Source organism: Carassius auratus, chromosome 29, assembly GCF_003368295.1.
Source record: "Carassius auratus strain Wakin chromosome 29, ASM336829v1, whole genome shotgun sequence".
NCBI lineage: Eukaryota > Metazoa > Chordata > Actinopteri > Cypriniformes > Cyprinidae > Carassius > Carassius auratus.
The window spans coordinates 15,037,103-15,057,292 of NC_039271.1; the positions used below are offsets into that span (position 1 = coordinate 15,037,103).

General features: G+C 38.6%; 1 protein-coding gene across 2 annotated transcripts in view; it reads left to right on the forward strand.

Moving 5' to 3' along the window:
- syt1a (synaptotagmin Ia) overlaps window positions 1-20,190 on the forward strand; it is a 67,393-nt gene that overhangs the window by 17,213 nt on the left and 29,990 nt on the right. For both annotated transcript variants that reach the window (XM_026209818.1, XM_026209817.1), the window contains exon 2: window positions 18,920-19,108. In XM_026209818.1, the coding sequence (XP_026065603.1) occupies window positions 18,946-19,108 (163 nt within the window). In that variant the 5' untranslated portion in view covers window positions 18,920-18,945. The remainder of the gene's footprint in view (window positions 1-18,919; window positions 19,109-20,190) is intronic.

Consider the following 20,190-nt stretch of genomic DNA (forward strand, 5'->3'; position numbering starts at 1 on the left):
GTGGCCTCTCGACTGATTAAGCCGATTTGGCTCTACTGAAAGAGTTTGCTGATTCTTTACAAATACAAATACACATCACCCAGTTAGTCAGTGCTAATCATGGTATTCAGTATGCATTAATTAATGTAATTCAGTATAAAACATGCTTTGTCAGCTGACCAGCTGAGGTCAATTGCAAAGGTTTGCATGCAGCAGCTTCTGCAAGACAAGGTTGAAGCGTGCACCCCTTCAACCCCCTTGACAGACTTGCACTCCACCTCCTCCATCTTCATTTCTCTTTTTGTTTTATTTCGACCTACCCACAGGATTTCTTTCAAACAGTATCAAAACTCATTAACCCTACCTAAACAAGACTGATGTGCAGCCTTTACAGTTGTTGGCCATATTTCCCAGGTCTTTCTCCAACAGTCCTTGTCCAACAGACTTGTATTGCTCTGTATAGATTCTGTCAGGAGCATCTGGTGTGAAATTACAGGCATCCTCAGTCAGAGGCTGCAACCATGCATGATGAGGTCTTTAAATTCATGTCGCTCTAGTCTTGAAATCTAATTCCCAGTTTCATCATTTGAACATGAAAATAAAATGCAGTGCCGCAAAAGAGACAACTTTTCAAATAAGAAAAGGAAAAAAACTGCTGTTCACCTTTGACTACTGAGGAGGAAAGGTACGTTTTATGATACCTTGTCCGAATGAGATGAGTCTCTTTTCTCTGAAGATGACAAGATTATTACTTTATGAAAAAAATGATTCTGCTGCTTCAAAAGTCTCAGGCGCTCTCAACGCTAACCCCTTAAAAAGAGTACAATGTTTTCAGTTTAATAAATTCACATTGTGCCTTTGTGCTACTGCAGTAGTTATACTATGGGATGAATAACTGGAATTTCAATTGAAGTCCTAATAAATCTATTGGACTGTTTTTTTTTTTTTGGGCTTTATAATGACTTATATTAAAATATGTCTTCAGTCATACAGGAATTTTGATGGACTGAGAAAGATGTTCCTTATAAATAAGTCTTTCTGAAAGGAAGTATAAAGAAACATTAATGAGAACTCCATGCAAACTGTTGTCCTAAAACTATCAGAGAAATCTTTTGAGATAAAGAGGTTGTGGCATATAAGCTCATATATCTATCCTACCCCTGTCTCATTCACCCAGCTCAAACAGAGTTTCCTAATGGAGCAATTTCAGCTGTGCCTCTGGCAAACCCTCTCTTTAGTTCTCATCACCCTATCCTCCTTTCATACGCTCTCTGTGCAAACCCTGGACAGGGCAGGAAGGAAGCTCCCTGTTGAGCATGGTCGGGTGGGTTGATGGGAAGCGCCGGCCTCATGGTGCTGCTGATGCTAATGGCCTGTTTAGAATGGCTGACACAAAGAAAAAGAACAAGTAAGAGAAAGTCAAATATAATTTGCCAGAATCTTCAGAGACACATTGCAGTTGTTCAGGCAGACTTTTCTGATTGCTAAAAGAGATTTACTTAAAAGGTCCGCATGGGTGTTAAGCCTGAACATGACCTGTAAACTAAAACCCGTGGCATTAACCAACCCAGATGTGAGGAAGCACACTTGTTGCACTGGCCCACAAATGCGTGTGTTTGTGTGTGGGAAAACTAAATTTTTCATTATTTGTTTATTATTTCTTATTTCTGTATAACTCAGAATACGTAGTATAATTCACTGTTATTGTACAGTACATTTCGTATGCTCACCAAGGCTCATCATAAATACAGTGAAAACAATTATTTTTATTCCTGAGTTGCCAAATCTTCAGTGTCACGTGATCTTCAGAAATGCTTCTAATATGGTGATTTGGTGCTTAAGAAACATGTTAAAAACAGTTGTGCTGCTTCATCAACGTGATACCTAATCAACCAAAAAAGTATATATAATATAAGTATGAACAAAGGGTTCATAAACAAAACAAAATGAATCTGATACTAATTCATCTGTTTACTGGGTCTCAATGGGCTCAGTTCTGGTAGTGGACCTCTTATCTGCATAGATCACTAGAAAGAAACGTTCTGTGAATACCACTAATAGCCACTTCTGGAAATGGCTTACTTTGTACCCAGCGAAAGTACAGTACATTAACGTTTGCAATGGTTAGTTTTATACCAGACTTGCGCACAATGCTGGTGTTTACTCAAATGGATGTGTCCAAAGGTAAAATTAGGTCAGATTGACTGTGCAGGACATAATGAAATGACTGCTAAGGAAATATTTTCTTCGTGCCGCAGCACAAAGACTAACAGCGATATCTTTCCTCCACAGCAAACACACCCTAACAGAGATCTTGGCTAAGTCTGTCTGTCTTCTGTCTCTCTGTCTTATTCAGTTACTCCCATTTCCAAAATCCCACTCAGCCTTGCCTAATTAATTTACAGGCTCATTTAAATTTCCCACTGTCTGTATACTGCACATGCAGACGTTTAGAGAAATCCGTTCAGAAGAAAGGCCATGCCGACGGTGCTTATAAAGGAACGGCTAAGCCTGTCGCCTTACGATTAATTTGTTGGGAATTAGCAGATGGCATTATTTGACGGACCAGCCATCTGAAACGCTTAACACTTGTTTTGCTCGGTGATGACACTGCTGTAGGAAACCGTTTGGAGTTTTCACACCTGAGTATGGTGCTTTTAAAGGTAGCACTGTGACTGTCCATGTGATCCTATGGCAGTGAAAGTGTCATATTCACCCTAGTCATCTCTCAGGTCTGACTCCAGGTGGCGCTCTCACTTCCTTATTCTCTCTTAACTTGTGCCTCCCTTTCTCTGGGCCAATGTCCTAGTCATTGGGCTGTTAAAAGAGGTGGGGATCGATAGGAATTACATTTCTCCTGCCATTTTTGGCATTGTAATTGGAGACGAGCCAGGCGAGGTTATTTTTGTGGAGTCGATTGACAGGACACTGAAGCGTCAAGACACCCTCTGCTTTTGACAATCCAGTTGCTGCTATTACCAGTACCATCTCAACAAACCTACTCAGAAAGAGAGATAAAAAGAGAAAGGAAGAGTGGGAGATCTTTCTAATGTTTTTTGCACACAAAGAAAAAGAAAAAAATCCTTTACAAACACTCGACGAGATCAATATCCCCACCCCCAGCATTAGTCAAATGGCATCTAAAATAGCATTTGAACAGAGAACAGATACGAGCACACACAAACTCTTTCTGTGCATATCAGCTTATAGCATGCTTTTGGTGAATCTCTGAATATTTATAAATGACTTTATATATGAGTTTTGTAGTTGTTTTGTTTGTTTGTTTTGGCAATGTAAGGGTGAGGTGTGCATGTGCACTAACACAAACTAATTTTATGTTCACTAACATGGAAAATGGCCATCGAAAAAATTTATTTGCCCTCTTAAATGAATTAAATTAATTGCCATGTGTGCATGAGAGAAGTTATATTATTGGAAATTATCCTCCAAATAAATAATTACATTCAATAATATAAACACTGCCACTATTTATCAAAAGATTTTCTCAAGTCATAGAAAGAAAAAAATACGGTGCTGCAACGAGCAATCTAAATCTCTGAAATAACAAAGAGGATCTTAACACTGAGTCCCTCCCTGACGTGTTTGTTAGTGTCAGTCATGGTTTTGCCGGTGCAGATGTAAATGATTGTAATGATTCTTGACTAGAGCAATTAAAACAGTCTTCACTTGATGAGCTTGACAGCTTTTGCTCTCTCTATCTATTTCCTCAGTCTACTTATAATCATAATACCAATTATCTTTGATGAGCAAATCGTAAAAGCAGGATGGATCCTTCTGCCTCGAGACCTGCACAAGCCTCTAGTGCTCTGGATCTGCCTTCTGCTCTGAGCATCTTACTTTTTACGATCATAAGTTGACATACCGCTTCCAGATTTTGTACAACAATTAACAGTAAACAAATAAATAGATATAAAAGAAAAATGCACTTAATTTAATCATCAAATAATCGTATTACAATAAAAATGCAGTTCTACTCTTTATATTTGTGTCCATTTATTTTGGTATAAAATATCTGACAGATTCTGAAGGAGTGTGGAAAATTAAGTACAACTGCTGGCTTCAGCAGTGTTTATTTCATCTTCTTTTTTCCAGTTTCCTCGAGCACAGTTTGTCCTTCACAGAAAGAGGGGGAAAGAGATGTTACAGCTTGTTGTGACATGCAGGGAGTGAGAAGTGGAAACATCAGTCTGACTGTCCTGTGACTGTCAATTCACATCAGAGAGGAGAATGCTGAACACTAGAACCACTGCACTTTAGATTACCTGTCAGAATTCAACCATCCCTCACATGTACAGTACAGTGATAGAAAAGAATTGCCCCCCCTTTAAAATAATTACATTTTGTTGCTTTGCAGCCTGAAATGAAGAAATCCAGCTGGATTTACTCTGAGAAAGTGCAAAAATGACTTGCAAACTCAATCAGGTGTAGCTGATCACCTTCTCAATGGCACACACATCATTTGATCTCTAGATGTGATCATCTGGGGTAATTTTGATCAGCTCAGCATGAAAAGAGCTTTCCTGGAGTATTATTTTTTGGTAGCACAACTGAAGCAAACAATCAACTATGGGTGGCAGGGCAATGTCAACAGATTTCCGAGATAAAGTTGTGGACCGGCATAAGTCAGGAGATGGATACAAAAAAAAAAAATTCAAAAGCTTTGAAGCAGAAAAAGATGAATGTCCTTGCATGGCCTAGTCAGAGCCCAGACTTAAACCCCACTGAAAATCTGTGCAATGACTTGCAGTCCACAAATGCTCACCATTCAATTTAACTGATTCTTATTCTGCAAAGTAGACTGGGCAAGTATTGCAAAGCCTACATGTGCAAAGTTCATAGAGACAGAGACATATCCTAACAAACTAAAGGCTGTAATTAAAGCAAAAGATGGTTTAACAAAATACTGACAATAGGGAATGATCCTTTTTCCAACTCAATGATTTTTTTGAGAGTTTATATATAGAGTCAATCCAGCTGGATTAAAAAAAAACTGTTCCCGTCTTCATTTCAGCCTGCAAAGCAACAAAATGTGATTATTTTAAAGGGGGTTTTTTTATACCCACTGTACACACCATCACCAGAATCCTTTCCATCACACTTCCTCTTCTTTCATCCTCACCTCTCTCTATCTTCGTCTCTCACATTTTCGGTCTGCTAGCATATGAAGAAATATGCCAGAACTTAAAATATGCCAGAACTTAGTTTATTAACAAAAAGAAAGCCACACAAATGTGCTTGTGCCTACAAAATGGTCCAAATGAGGCTGGTTACTGCTGTTTTGGGGTTGATCTAGCTGAATAGTCATGCTGTTCAACAAAGGTTTTGGTGGAAGTCTTCATGGTTAAGCTAGTTTACATGCTTCCTTTAAGCAAGGTGTTTGCACTAATAGTGTTTCGTTACATTACAAAATTAAGATTTTCAGACTGACAGACCCTCTTGTGGCAGCTGTATTTTGTACTTATAACAGAGTAGGTACTTCAGTTGATTGCCTTAATATAAATTAAACTGCATTAACAAACCACTTGTTTTATGTTTTACATAGATTTATTAATTTATTTTTATTTGGGGAATTATTTAATTATTATTTAATATGATTAATAATATAAAATAAATGAATATAGTTTTTAATCATTATTTTATTAACTTTAAGATCTGAAATTTGTATTAAGAATGCAAATAGTATCAATTGCTTCTTAAGAGATACATTTTAATATGAAACTTGCATTTATAGTTCACTGTCTGTATAAGTAGCTGCCCATTGACCCTAAGTGTATTGAATTAAACAATCGCAAAAACAAAACCGAGGTCTTAAACCAAAAACTCACCTTTAAATTTAATACTGAATGAAAAGGGACAGGTGAGCACTGTGAATTGAACCTTTCTGCTATTCTTCTAAATTAATCAAGGGGAACAACCTAAGGAGGTTTGGATTAGGCCAAAGCCTTCTGAGATTTGAAGAGACTATCGGACTGCCTGCAGAAGTATGTAAATCACAAAACCGGTGCTTTCAGAGTGTTGCCAGCAGCGGTGGATTCATCTTTTTCATAAAGCCACTCCGTAGGATAAAATCCTAAAATGTAGAGTGTCACGCAAAACTGAAAAATATTAAAATTCACACTTTCAGGACAAACAGTCGTTACAAGTACATACTGACTGCTTGTGCTCGTGTGTGTGAAGTGCCAGCTGCAAAATACCCTCTTTATCTACAAAAAATTAAAGACTCGAAAATGTGGGAGTCATGGAGAGAGCAGAATGAGTTGTTAAAAGCTGCATCTGTGGAAGGAGCCCCAGCGAACCATGAGACGGGCTCCGCTTACAAGTATTGATGTCATTTATGGGTGTTATCATAAGCTCACAGAGTTTTCAGCCCATTATGTTATGGTCCAATTTGCCAATTTAAAGTGACTTCTTTCTTAAACTGCCATATTGTATGCCAGTATTGATGGACCAGTGGCATGGGAGGGTCAGGTGTCCTGTGCACTGACAGTTTAGCACATCCCATTCTTTCCTTTTCAATTAGAGAGGTTTACAGGCACTGTAAATCACAGGTGTGAAGGGCGGAGAGAGAGGGAGAGAACGAGAGAGCCAAAGACCTTGGTTCAAAAGTAATCAACTAGCACACACTGCATCACATTGGACACCCACCTGTAAAGAATAAAAAGAGGAGTAATAGGGTATTATTAGGGTAATTATTTTCACTTTCTTTCACTAATACACAAGCACTCACAAGCACAACTTTAACCTGGCTACAAATGTAATCAGATTGCTGCTGTTACTTAATCACCCCTCTGCCCTTATATGACATTATGAGCTCTTTAGCACTTGCTTGAACACACATTAAAGTTAATAATCATCAAAATAAAATAAAAAAACGTGTGTTATGAATTAATATAATATACAAGTTTCACTTTTTGAATGTACCTTTTCAAAAGGTACACTTTTGTACCATTTAGGTGATAATGTACCCTTAAGGTGTACCCGTACTTTTTCCGTATGCATGAATCATTGTTAAAGAATGTTCCTAAGTAAAGGGGTGTTTGAAAGGAGTTGAACTATGAAAATTCATTATTAGATCACTTGCATTTAAAAGCGCAATTAACCTAAAGGGTTTGTCTACTACTAAACTAAACTACTGTTGCAAAACCAAACATCCTGTGTTGAACGTATTTAACAACTTCCAGTTAAACTTAAATTTTAATTTATCAAAAGGGGTCAATGAGAGATTTCTTCAATAAAATCCTAAAATGAAATGATCTAACTATGTTTAGCAGTTCATGCTGAATTCATTGCAGGAAATTGCCTGTATTATAGATTTATGTTAATTATTCATAACACTTTTATAAGCCTCTTCTCAAAAAATACCAAACAGGCTGAGTGGAAACCCATCATGCTCTGCTTCACCTTGTCACTTCTGATCTTTTTGAGCAAGCTTTTTTTTTTCTATCTAACCCCAAGGGTCCTGCTCTCTCCAGTCCCTTTTCCATCCCTTTACTGTCAGCTGTTGTTTTTCCCCTCACTCTTTTTCTGTCCCACTTCCTCTTGTTTTTTTTTACCTTTTTTATCCTGTTTGAACCTACATAGCCTGTTGTCTGTTCACCTCAGTGTCGTAAAATGGCAGCAGGCATAGAACAAAATGGAGAGCTGTGTGAAATGAGTCACTGATTTATTTGATGTATTAAAAATAACAAATGGGATCTTTTTATTATCTCAGTTGTTTCTCCTACCGAAGTGAAATTAAATAGATAGCCAGTGGAGAGACCCCTGCTTCTCAGATGTTTCTCCTGAGAAAAAGACTCTCACAAGTGTTCAGAAAACACTTAATATCAGACACTTAATATCACAGACTAATATCCCTTTAAACGTGCTGATCAATTTGTAGTAAGCTTGGCCTGCATTATTTATTTATTTCTTTAGGAAATACATGCCCACCTATACATGCATATGTGCATACACCCAGCTTGATGCCAGCTCCCACAGGATCTCCCAATGAGATGTCACTCTTTGTCCCTTTATACCATTAAATGTGCATGTGTGGGTATGCATGAGAGAGGCTCAGGCCTCCTACAAGCCCAATTACTTAAAAACAAGAAGAAGAAAAAAAAAATACATCCTGGCCTGGGGCCATTGCCTACACTGGATGACTAATAGCATTTAATGACGGAGTGTTCGACTGGTGTCATGTGAATAAATAATCGATTGGTGCTTTTTGGTCACAAATAAGCCGGGGTGTTAAAAAAAACACAGTTGGCTTGAACTTGAGACTCTGTGGGGACAAAAGTTGTCTGATGGGGCAACAGCTGGCTTCTTGTTCTTAAGAAAATGGTCATATGCCAGAAAATCTGTCGGTATTACTCCCATCACTTCATGCTTCCATAATGTAACCCTCTTTCGCAGCAGATCTGCCCCACCTCAATGAAACGTCCATTATTTACACTTGTTCAGGGTTTAAATGAGAGCAGCTGTGAGCTGATGAGCGTGCAATTCCCTGAGGGTTCCTCACACTCACCGGGTTTTCTGCCCAAGTTGATGCTATTCTGATATAATTATAAGCAACAAAGAGGAGTTTAGGAGTTTTTCCATCATCCTTGCAGTAGCGAGGGGTAATTGAAAAAGGGAGGGATTTTGTGCATGGGATAAATAGAGAGCCAGTGGCCCTTCAGCAAAGCAAGGTTAATAACTTTTCCACTTTCATTACCCTAGAGATGTACTGTAGGGGACTTAAGCACAGCCCCTGGACTCCGAAGGACTCCACTGCTCTTATCTTACTTTCAGTTCTCTCTATTTCACTCATTTGTTCACATATAAATGTCGACACTAACAGTGCCTTATTAGCGGTCAGCCAATTTAGCCTGATAGGGTGATTGTACAGACAGATATCCCAGAATTTCTTTGTGGGAAATATAATTGAACTTTCTGAAATGTATGTTTTTTGCCTTTATATTTGTTAAAGTGCTTGTACAGACATATGTCTCAATGTTAAAATCTCCTGGAGGTTAATTTCAAAAATTTCCCCATCAGACAGTTTTGCTGAAAAAAAATTGTGAATTATATTTTTAAATTGTACATTTCGCCCTTGACATTCCAGTTTGTTTCTTATGGAATAATTATTCAACTGACCTCTAGTTCATGAAAACAGACATCATCTGGGAAATAGAGACAATCCCTTATTAGTGTTCATTTAGTACACTAAACATCACATCTTTTTGAGGTGAATTATGTCTTATTCCTCTCATTGCGAAGCAAACAGTAAAATAAAAACATGAAGAACAGTCTTGCTGCGTTGACTTCTGTTGTGTGGACGTATTCAAGCCGTGTGCTTCAGTGAAACATTAGAATCTGAATAGAGCGTTCAGCGTGTGGGCCTGTTCACATTAGAAGATAATGAAGGGAGACATGAAAAACAGATATTTAGTTGTTTTCATATGGATTACTTTATGACAGAATATCTGTTTTTAGCAGCACTTGTTTAGTTTAAAACTAGACATGTCAGGCTTTCTATAGATATCTCTCTCATGTCTCTTCGTTGAGTATTCACGGAGTTAAAGTTCATTTTAATAACGCGTTTGTAAATGAAGATCACGCAGACAAAGGCTGCAGGCAGCACACCTTGTTTGTTATCTTTATTTTATAAATGCACAAAGTTTTGTTGTTATTATGTCTGTATACAAAAAAGTAGACCCTTTACAGATTTGATTGATGTATTTCTCTTATCTGTAAGATCAGAACTGAACGTGTCATTTCATTTATTTTCGGGGTTATCAGGAGAAAATGACTCATAACGCGTATACGCGTTAATCGACTCCAGAGGGTTAAGGCTGGAATACACAAAAAAAAAAAAAAAAAAAAAACATTATTTGACCAGATTTTGGCCCAGTGTGTCAAAGCTAGTTGCTGAAATTTAGAGCCAGTCTGCAGATTTGAGTTGACAGATTTCATAGAAAATCCCATAGTATATAATGGTAGCAGGCTGAATTTTAGCTTGACACTGATTCCATCCAGTTTCCATCCAGTCCAAACGTGTTTGATATTTTGTGCTGATTTTAGAACAAGTTGTTTTCACCTGTCACGGGTCTCCTAGCAATGAGGCATGTTTCTCAGTGATTTTTTTATGATAAGAACAACTTGAAAGTCTGGTAGTGTGTGATCCTCAGTCGTTTAGTTTATGTTTCACAGTTTTTCCTCTGTGTGTACTTACAACTTTGACATATGTATAATGCCTAATGTTTTAAAATCTGTTCAGATTTTTCAAGTTCTGGAGTTTATTCCAGCCTTTAAACAGTAGTAGAAAAGTACTGAAATGTACTGATGCTAATTATCTACTAATTTTAATGTGCACTTTGCATATTCATATAGTTCCTGTACTGTTCCTTTAGAGATAGCACTTGCTTTGATCATAAATTAAAATGGCATTTACTTTAGAGGCTTTGATTATTATTTGTCTGATAAGCGTCATGCAGTTCAATAAAGTGCTCTTAATTGTTTGTTGCAACACCAGTAAACTATTTATTTGCTTTCATACAGCCTTTAATTCTGTTATTTTTTTAATTTCATTTTAATACAATTGCATTGTTGGTTCTCCTTCATGAATCAAAAGGTTTCCCTTGTTATGATTATTGCTTTTATCCCAACTGGAAAGTAATTTGAACATCTTGGTGAACATTATCTTCGAATGAAGCAACATTATGAATGCCGTCATCAAAACTAGATTAAAACTTACCTGTGTAAACACAAGAGTTTGACATTAAAATACTCATTATATTCCTGTGTATATTTGTGATGCTAGTGGTGGAGAAATTACACGCTTTATCTATAAAGCCACAGGCAGTTATTTTTGGTATTTCTGTAGTTTTCTTCCTGGGGAAATGTATTGTAAGGCTAAGGAAAATATGCTGTAAAGCGATAGTTTGACTATAATTTGGGTTTGATTAAACAAAAGAGAAAATCTTTCAAAGAACCAAATAAGGTAAATGTCTAAATTGATTTTCAACGGGTCATTATGTAATCAAATCTAACTACAGAGAACATGATTGTTTTTGTTGCCATTGAGAAGTTGAAGCTGCTTATCTATGTTCACGCTTGTTCATTGCATGCAACATCCAATTTCTGCCACTCTGTGTTACCAGTGTTTTTCATCTCTCCTCCTCATTCTTTCTCTTTCTCATCTCATTGATTTGTACTATTGATCCAAACTACAGCATTCATCCAGACATTTTTTGTGTCTGTGTGTTTTAAGATTCAACCAAATGTGTCCCGTTTCTTTGTTCTTTTCTACTTCCTCTGCTTCTGACCTGTTGTTCAACAAAATGATTCCACACCATTAGCCTTTTTCCAGAGTCATTACAGTTGAGATATGCACCCCACTGCTCACTCAAATAATGATTTGGTTTGAACCTTTCCTTTGTAGTTGACTCACTTTGAACAGTAAACTATCTACAAGTGCACGTTATTCATGAAAACACAACATTGGAAAGAGACAAGGCTATGCATATTAGGTAGCAGATTTTATTATATTTATAAGTGTGGGAGATATGCTTTTCTATTTTTCATACATTTTAAATGGCTCTTAAACTTTAATTGGTTTTGCATGACAGCAGAACAATATGTAATCAACTAGATGAATACATTTTGATGTTACAGTACACAGTCTTACATACACATGCAAAAGCACCTAAATATAATTGTAGACATTTTCATGGCAACTGCATCAAAATCACTGCCCTCCACACTATTTCACACCTAGTGCTGAGAGACCGGTGCATCTGCAAGTATTTCACAGAAATGACTGAAACACATAATCGAACCTGTGAAGACGCACATGTTGATCGGTCATTGAGATTCAGGGAATCAGAGAATATTAAGTGTCTTCTCTCGGTTGCAAATCCACACTACCATTCCTTGATTGCATTATGCATGCATTTGTTTTTTAATATGCAATAAACATGTTGCAGGGCTGAATCGCTGGTGACAAATAGAAGTCAACTCCAGTTAAGTGGAAATAATTGATGATTACATGCTTGATTAAGCACCAAATTTAAACTAGGACATATAGATGGCCAAGATGAAAATCCAAAGCGAAAGACATTCATTGTGATTCAAGGCGTGTGCTTGCACCGCTAGTTTAATTTCTGCATGATGAAAGAAAAGTGAAATGCCGTGGGCCCCAGCATCCTCACCTACCCTCCCTCACTTGATAACATGACAAAAATTTATCGACTGGGTGGTTATGAGCTGAGGTATCACTCTGACGCAGTTTTGAGAACCACAGTTCAGAAAATTCACTTATAAGTGAGAAACCAAGAGTCCAAACAAAGTAGAAGCAACTCAAGCACCAAATGACAATCCAGCGTACATGAAAGCAATGCTCAGTGTGTATTACTGCTTGGAATGGAAAGGGTGTAGAGCTGTAGTTTTGTTGTGGCAGCAGTGGAAGTTTCAGTGGAGGAGCACAACCCAGTTGGGAAAATATGGGGATGAAGCAGGAAGCATGGAAAGGAGGGAGAGGAGCGGTTTGATGCTCAGAGCACCGGAGCGAGAGCAATGAAAGCCATGCTGAGCCATCTGGCAGAGTGGTAATTGGGTAAGGATTTTTCACCTACTCAGTTCCACAGCCTACTCTGGGCTGGGTAAAGAGAGTATGGTGCACCCTGGGAGCACATTATTCAGTCAGTGTAGTTTGTATAGTTTACTTGCAATGAAGTGGTTTAGTCTGTACTTATTCACAAATTAAGGCATCTAACCTGCCAGACTTTGGGGTGGGTTTGTCAAGGTCTGGCAGGTTGGTTGCGTAAATTCTTTAGATAATCAGTTTTGTTTGAGGCACTTAATAGCAGTTATTTAGATATGAAGAAAGATAACTTTTCTGCTGGTTGGGTTTGTGAAATAAATAGTACTTGTTACTTTTGGAAAGAAAAAAAGTTGTCATTACGGAATCTATACATATTTTCACTTATTTATTCTGTGTTACTATACAGCATGTCAGGCCGTACATTTATTTGAGCTTTTCCCCACTGGTACCACCAACTATTTCAGATAAACCTGCCCCAAAATGGCACCTATTTGGAATCTTTTTCACAACTTTCTGTATATAATATTATTATGTTTAATCAGTTTCTTAAACTGTTGCCAGATTGCGCATGTATCGCATTACTCATTCCAGCTTTCAACTTTAAAATAAGGGAAATTGCTGCAAAAAAAAGGTCTTGCTGCGAGTACCAAATTGAGGTTTTGTCTTAAGTTAATGTAAACCGTTGTAAAATAAAACGCATGTGTAGGCCTGTTATTATTGGATCCATTAAATAGGTCTTGTAATGGCAGCCTATAATATAGCTGTGCCGTCTGTCATTAATGTTAGGCAAGGCAAGTTTATTTATATAGCACATTTCGTACACAATGGTAATGGTAATACCATTACACCACCAGCAGAAGCCTGAACCGTTGAGACAAGGCAGGATGGACATTCATGTTCATTATGCCAAATTCTTCCCCTACCATCTGAATGTCGCAACAGAAATTTAGACTCATTTTTCAAAAAACATTTTTCTAATCTTCTATTGTCCAATTTTGGTGAGCCTGTGTGAACTGTAGCCTCTGTTTCCTGTTGTTAGCTGACAGAAGCGACACTCGAATACAGAATAAGTTGCAAAGTAGATGATGTCTTATGCTGATAGTTCAAAGTCTGGCAATTTGAGACTACGGTTGTAATTCATAGATTTCGATTGTTGTTCACTGAATGGCCTTGAAAATTAACATGTTCTTTAGCCATTGTGTTAAAACTCCTTTTGGAGTTGCTTTGAACATGCAAATCATAAAATAGAGAATGTTTTCAATAAATCATTCATCACAAAAGCACACTACAAAATAATCTTCAAATTCAAGAACTGTTCCCGCTATTAGAGCTCTGAAATCTAATAGAGGCCCGCATAGACATCATTAACATTTTATGTATTTTTAAAATCTGGATGATTAGTTTCTATGCAACATTTTCCCAATTGTAAGTTTTGCTTTAAAATGTCTGTTTTGCTGTTTGGATGGAGAGAGTTGTTATCCTTGTGAGGTCTGTTCACTGGGCACTTTCATTTGATTTACACAAAGTTGCCTCCTACAGTCTCTCGTATCCTGCTGTTTTAGCTCTTAAATGTGCAACTTGCTTTTGTCTGTGTGATAGAAATAGTAATGGCCTAATGGACATTCTTGCACAGCCTCTACCCGTTTGTGAGTAATTATGGCTCTTTGTGTAGGTCTATAATGGACTTCTCTGAATCACCATGTGAAGCAGTTCAGCTTCACAGGTGTGCAGCAGTGCTATTCATATGTGCGACGTACGTACCACCCCCCCCCACCCCCCCACCCTCTTTTTTCCCTATCCTCCTCCAGCTTCCCAAAGTTCAGCTTGGCTGCCAGCTCAACTGCCGCCCACATCATATCTAAAGAGTGACACGGCACTCCAAAAAACACACAGTGCCTTTCGACTGTCAGCAGAAGCTTCTGTCAAGCTCTGTAATCCAGAAACCTGGGAGCCACCCAACCAACCTGATACAAACTTTTTACTCTTATACGCTTCATGGACAAATTTGCAATGTGAAACTTTGAGAAATGCTAGTTGCTTGTCCATGTATTTTTAGCATACCAGTTTATAAATGTACAGTTTATGTAGTTTGGAAAGATACATTTTTTTTTTTTTTTAGATTCTATGTATAAATGTGTCAGTTATAATGGACAATGTATAGTTATGTAGCGCCCCTATGCTCTGATTATAACCAGAGCAGCGCACCGGGTTCTTAAAGTGTCTCTCGACTATGCACTAATGCTATCCTCCCCTATGTCAGCTAGGAAATGTCACTGTATAATGACTTCAATCAACACAAATGGGTAAGTATAACAAAATTAACCTTTAGGTTTATTTATACACAGTAAAACAAAATAAATAAATGTTTAAATAAATGTTTAAATATCAAATGTTCAATAAACTTCAAATTAAACCATACACTTGTCTTGTGTCTTTTTTCCCCTTTAAAGAAAAATATACAATCACTTCAAATGACCAATTATGACAGATCAACACTTCCTTAATATCTCAAATAAACAAATAATATCAATAAATACTCGTTTCACAAACAATAGTTGAAACAGTACCGGTTTTAACGTTTGAGTGGCCACTCACATAGACACGTGTGCGCGCACGCACATACACACACCTCACAAGTCCCAACCCCTCAACGTTGCAGGCCTGGACGTTGCTAGAGATCGTTGAGGCCGTGAAACAACAAATGGCCACTTCACTCTAATGAGCAAATAAAATTAAATAAGATCACCTGAATTCCTTGATTATCAGCGTTCTCGTTAGACTCCTCCGAAGCTCAAACACGCGCTCTCTCTCTCTTGCTCACCTGACGCTGTTGAGCTGATCATGTCCCACGGCGCCAATGTAACCCCTCTCACCCGGGTCCTCTCTGACGCTCCTCGCACTTGCTCCGAGCGGGGCTCGAACCCGGGTCTTCCGGCATGGGAGGCGGACGCACTAACAAGGAGGCTAAATGGCTACAGCCACTAACGTCTGTTGCTAGTGCGTCTCTTGAGATCGGGGAGTGAGGTTTTACCTGCACAGCACTACTCGCTGGCCTCCGTTACAGTTATGAAAGTTGTAATTGTTCAGACTGAATATAACCTGTTGGAAATTTTTTCTTGTGCCTGGCTGTTCTGGTGGTCAGTGTTTTGTAGTGCCAAAAGAGAGAGTGGGCTGGGTTTGTGAGGACCAAAGGGTTTCTCAGCCCTTTTGCTCTCTCTGGAGGTGTAAAGGTCTTAGAGGTTGGGCAGGGGGAAGCAGTAATCCTCTCAGCAGTCCTGACTGTTCGTTGTAGTCTCTTGATGTCTGGTTTGGTTCAGCTGCAGTTATGGATGATACAGGACGAACTCTGTGATGGCCGAGTAGAACTGTTTCTGAAGTGCCTGAGGGGGGGTACAGGTTGGGTAGGTGTATGTGTGAAGTGCAGATGAGAGCATGGGTGGGGTGTGAGGGTTTTTCAATCTGGCAGTAAAACACATTAAGATTGTCAGGCTGTTGTTGATTCTCCACAGACTGCGGGGACGGTGTCTTGTACTTGGTGATGTTCCTCAGACCAGTCCATACTGATGCCAAGACATTGGCTGAAAACAGTTTTTTTCAGCTTTTCAGAGTATCTGTCTTTAACCACTCTGATCTCATGTGTTAGTCTGATTCTATACAAGATTTTATCCCCACTTCTGTAAGCACCCTCTTTGGCATGTCTAAGCTGTTTGAGTTTCTCAGTAAACGATAGGAATGCCCTGGTAGGAATGCACATATCCTCACAGAAGCTGATATGTTAAGTTACAGTATCTGTGAGCTCATCCAGATCGGTGGCTGAAGCTTCAAAAACATTCCCATCAGTGCAGTGGAAGCAGGCTTGTAAATCCCGCTCTGCTTCATTAGTCCATCTTTTAACATTCCTTAATACAGGTTTAGTTCATTTCAGTTTTTGTCTGTAGGTTGGTACGAGATGAACTAGGCAGTGATCAGAGAGCCCCAAAGCTGCCTGTGGGACAGGATGATATGCATCCTTTATTGTGGTGTAACAGTGATCCAATATGTTAATATCTCTAGTGGAACATGCAACATTCTGTCTGTATCTTGGCAGATCATGGAAAGGTCTCCAAGAATCCACTTTGAACAGCCCAGCAGATGAATTGGGTTGTCCGCAATAGCTTCATTCAACCAGGTTTCAGCACTTCTGCTCCTCAGACTAGATTGTCCGACAAGACATCTGAATAATCAAAGACTGGAAAAAATATAGTCTGGGATGTGTTGCTTAATGTTAAGGAGTTCATCTCTGGGAAAACTAGCAGAAGAAGAATGATTAAACACAGAACAATCCAACAAAAACAGCAGAAGAATTGCTGAGCATAGCGCCATGGGTGCCATTTGCGCACCATCTTCATTGTCCAAGCACCTTATAAATCTGATGGAATGGTGCACAGTGTTCCCAGATGAGCATTTTCACAGCATATGCAAAGATGGAGTTTGAGACGGTTCGTGCATGCAAATCAAAGTGGCATTGAAGACATTTATAATGTTACAAAAGCGTTCTATTTCAGCTAAATTCTGGTCTTTTAAACTTTCTATTCATCAAAGAGTCCTGAAAAAGTATACAACTGTATTATGACTGATTTATGCTGGACTAGCTTTGGTAACCCATCTCAGTTCAAAATCAAAATCAGTTTCTTTAGGATTTTTGTAGTTGGTAGTTAGACTGAAGACTAATCAGGGACTGGCCATGTTTTGATACTGATAGCTCATACAAAACGTCAGACCAAACAACAAGCATCCCATTTTCTGAAATGTTTTTAAAGCATTTTCTGAAATTTCAGCTCTAGTATGCCCTTAAACGTTCTTTCAAACTAAAAGAAACCCACTACGTCCTGCTGCATGGTGACATGAGCACAGCGATAACAGCAGCTGTTGTTCAAGACAACAGCTCCAATGGATTCATAGTGTTTCCGGACAGTCACCTGCAGAGAAGTGAGGAGAGCTGTTCCACCCGATAGAAAGTCTAATTAAACTTACTGCAAGTTCATTCTGACTCCTCTAAACTTTGAGGTTTCATACCTGCCACATTCATTCCATCTATTATTATTCCATCTGTGTGATTGACAATGGCAGTAATTACAGAGCAGGTATGGCAGCGACACCAACTGTGTGGGAATGGGCAGATCTTACATGTCCTGTGGCTAGAAGAGAAAAAGGCTCACAGTCTGCTCACTGTTCATCAGCACATATTCTACGACCTACCATGGGCCTTCAGGACCTCCTGGGGTCATGCCGATACTGGCGAGAGAGATTTAACACTGACTGCACATGAACTGGTGAGGCAGAGAGAGTCTGTAGGCATGCGAGTGGGTAAATGAACAGAGGACTGAGTAAACGCAAGCGAGAGATTAGAAAGGACGGATGGGAGGATGTTTAAACAGTTGAACTCACCTCATAGCGTGTTCTTTCAGTGCATGCTGCAGTTGAGGCTTCCCGTTGAAATCACACCTCATTCTTCACCTTCCTCGCACACTAAATTAGATGCTCACACACTGGAGTTTTCATCTTTCTTATTCTCACTCCATCTCTCACTTCCTGACCCTGTTATCTGCTTCTATCTATATCCCCATTAGTGGTGTTGTGAACAGCCCAGTGTTTTTGAAATTATCTTTTAGTGAAAGACTTCAGGTCACTTTCATGCATTGGTTTTCCCTTGTAAAGTGTGTGACTGCTTTGACTTGTGCAGTTTCCTGTGCGGCCTGTGAAAGAATATTTCATTGCTTAAACAAGCGATGTTAACAAATACACCCTTTCACTAGGAAAATCTGTGTTTTCTGTCTGAACTAGACTCACTTTATAAGAGAATTATGTTCATTACTGAAAAATCAATTGTGAACAAGAATCTTCTAATCAATAATGACTAAACATGAGAGCTATCATGTTCATTCAGTTCCAAATGTGAGCGACTCCTGTTCATCAAGGTTTGGCTGTCAGCTTCAAGAGTGGAATTCGAAATTAGTTGGGTGACAGTTGAGTGAATGATTCAGTGACTCGCTTATGACACTCATTGGTGCCACCTATATGTTCATTGCTGTAACCTACAAAAACCTTTCACTGGGACGGGTCTGAAAAACCTTTGATTAACAGAATCAAAAGATTCAAATCAGTTGAATGAATCAAAACTCCCACTATTGTCCTGTAGCTGTCTAACATTAATTTGTCATGCCATATTTGTAGGCACCTACAAATCCTTGTGGTATGCATTTAAAAATATATTTTTAAAACAAGATATTGAAAGAATTGTGAATATGCACCTGATTTTTCCTTATTAATATTCCAGATAATATGGGTAACCCTATTTTGTCTTTCCTGGGTTAGCTTCTGCCTGGCTGCCACATCCAGCGATGAGTCGAAGGGAGGCTTTGGTGGGAAACCCTGCACCTAGTGCGGCGCCTGAGGTATCGGGCAACAGCACAGAGGCAGCAGGACCCGGTCCCCGTGAGACCAAAGATGAGATGTTCTCCAAAGTCAAAGACAAGTTCATGAATGAACTGCACAAAATCCCACGTGAGTGACTTTTTTTTTTCTAACACAACACTCAAAGGTCTTCCCATGATTATATTTACTCTTTCCAATTTGCACTGGAAATGAAACTCAGAATGGGTAGTGAATGGCAAGGTCTGACAGATCCATTTTTTATTCTTTTGTTTCCCTTTTTTTTTTTTTTTTTTTACTTTCCATTGTTCACCCAGTGGTGAAAAATAATGAGCATGAGAAACAGGCAGCCACCAAACATGTTCCTTGTCATTCTAATTGTAAATAAGCAAGTAAATGAGTTTTGTCATTTGCATGCCTTCGTTTGACTAAGTGCTCTGTGCCTCAGTCCACAACACACAGCAACACTCACTGTGAATCATGGGGCTGAATTCAGGCATCTAACCACCAACCAATTCACTCATTCATATTTTCAATTAAACACTGAAACATCTGCAGCTTTTTGTGTGTGGGTGTTTCCTCACCTAGGTGCTTTTTTGTCCCAGGGAAGGAAGCACAATAATAAACCAGTGCACAACAAATGGTAACTTATGTTGGTAACAAATGGTCTCTGTGAAACTAAAAGAGAACCAAAACAAACAAAAAAAATTTTTTTTTTAATAGTTACAAAAAATATTATTGTTTAGTTGCAAGTTCCATTCAATTCAAGTTTTTTTGTAAAGCACTTTTTACAATACAAATCATTGCAAAGAACCTTTACAGAACTTTAGTAAGTTGCTTATTAGTGTGGCTGTCAGTTTATGTGCATATGGTATACATTTTCAGAAAAATGAATACAAGACGTAGTCAACCAGACGATGAACACTATTAACAGCAATTATTATATGATGCAATCAAGCTTGTAGCAATATTTGGTAATTCTGTATATTTTAGGGTCAGCATCATCTGGGGTCCTCTGAGGGTCAGCATCATTTCTTCTTAGGTGTTCTGGATCCAGACTGGAGCTTGTGTAAATCCTAGTTATATATGATCATATTTTCTTGACCTGGTAAGGACTATCTGCTGCATTTTGGACTACCTGTAGCTTGTTTATTGAAGAAGCAGGAGAACCACCTAGAAGTGCATTACAATAGTCCAGTATAGAGGTCGTAAAT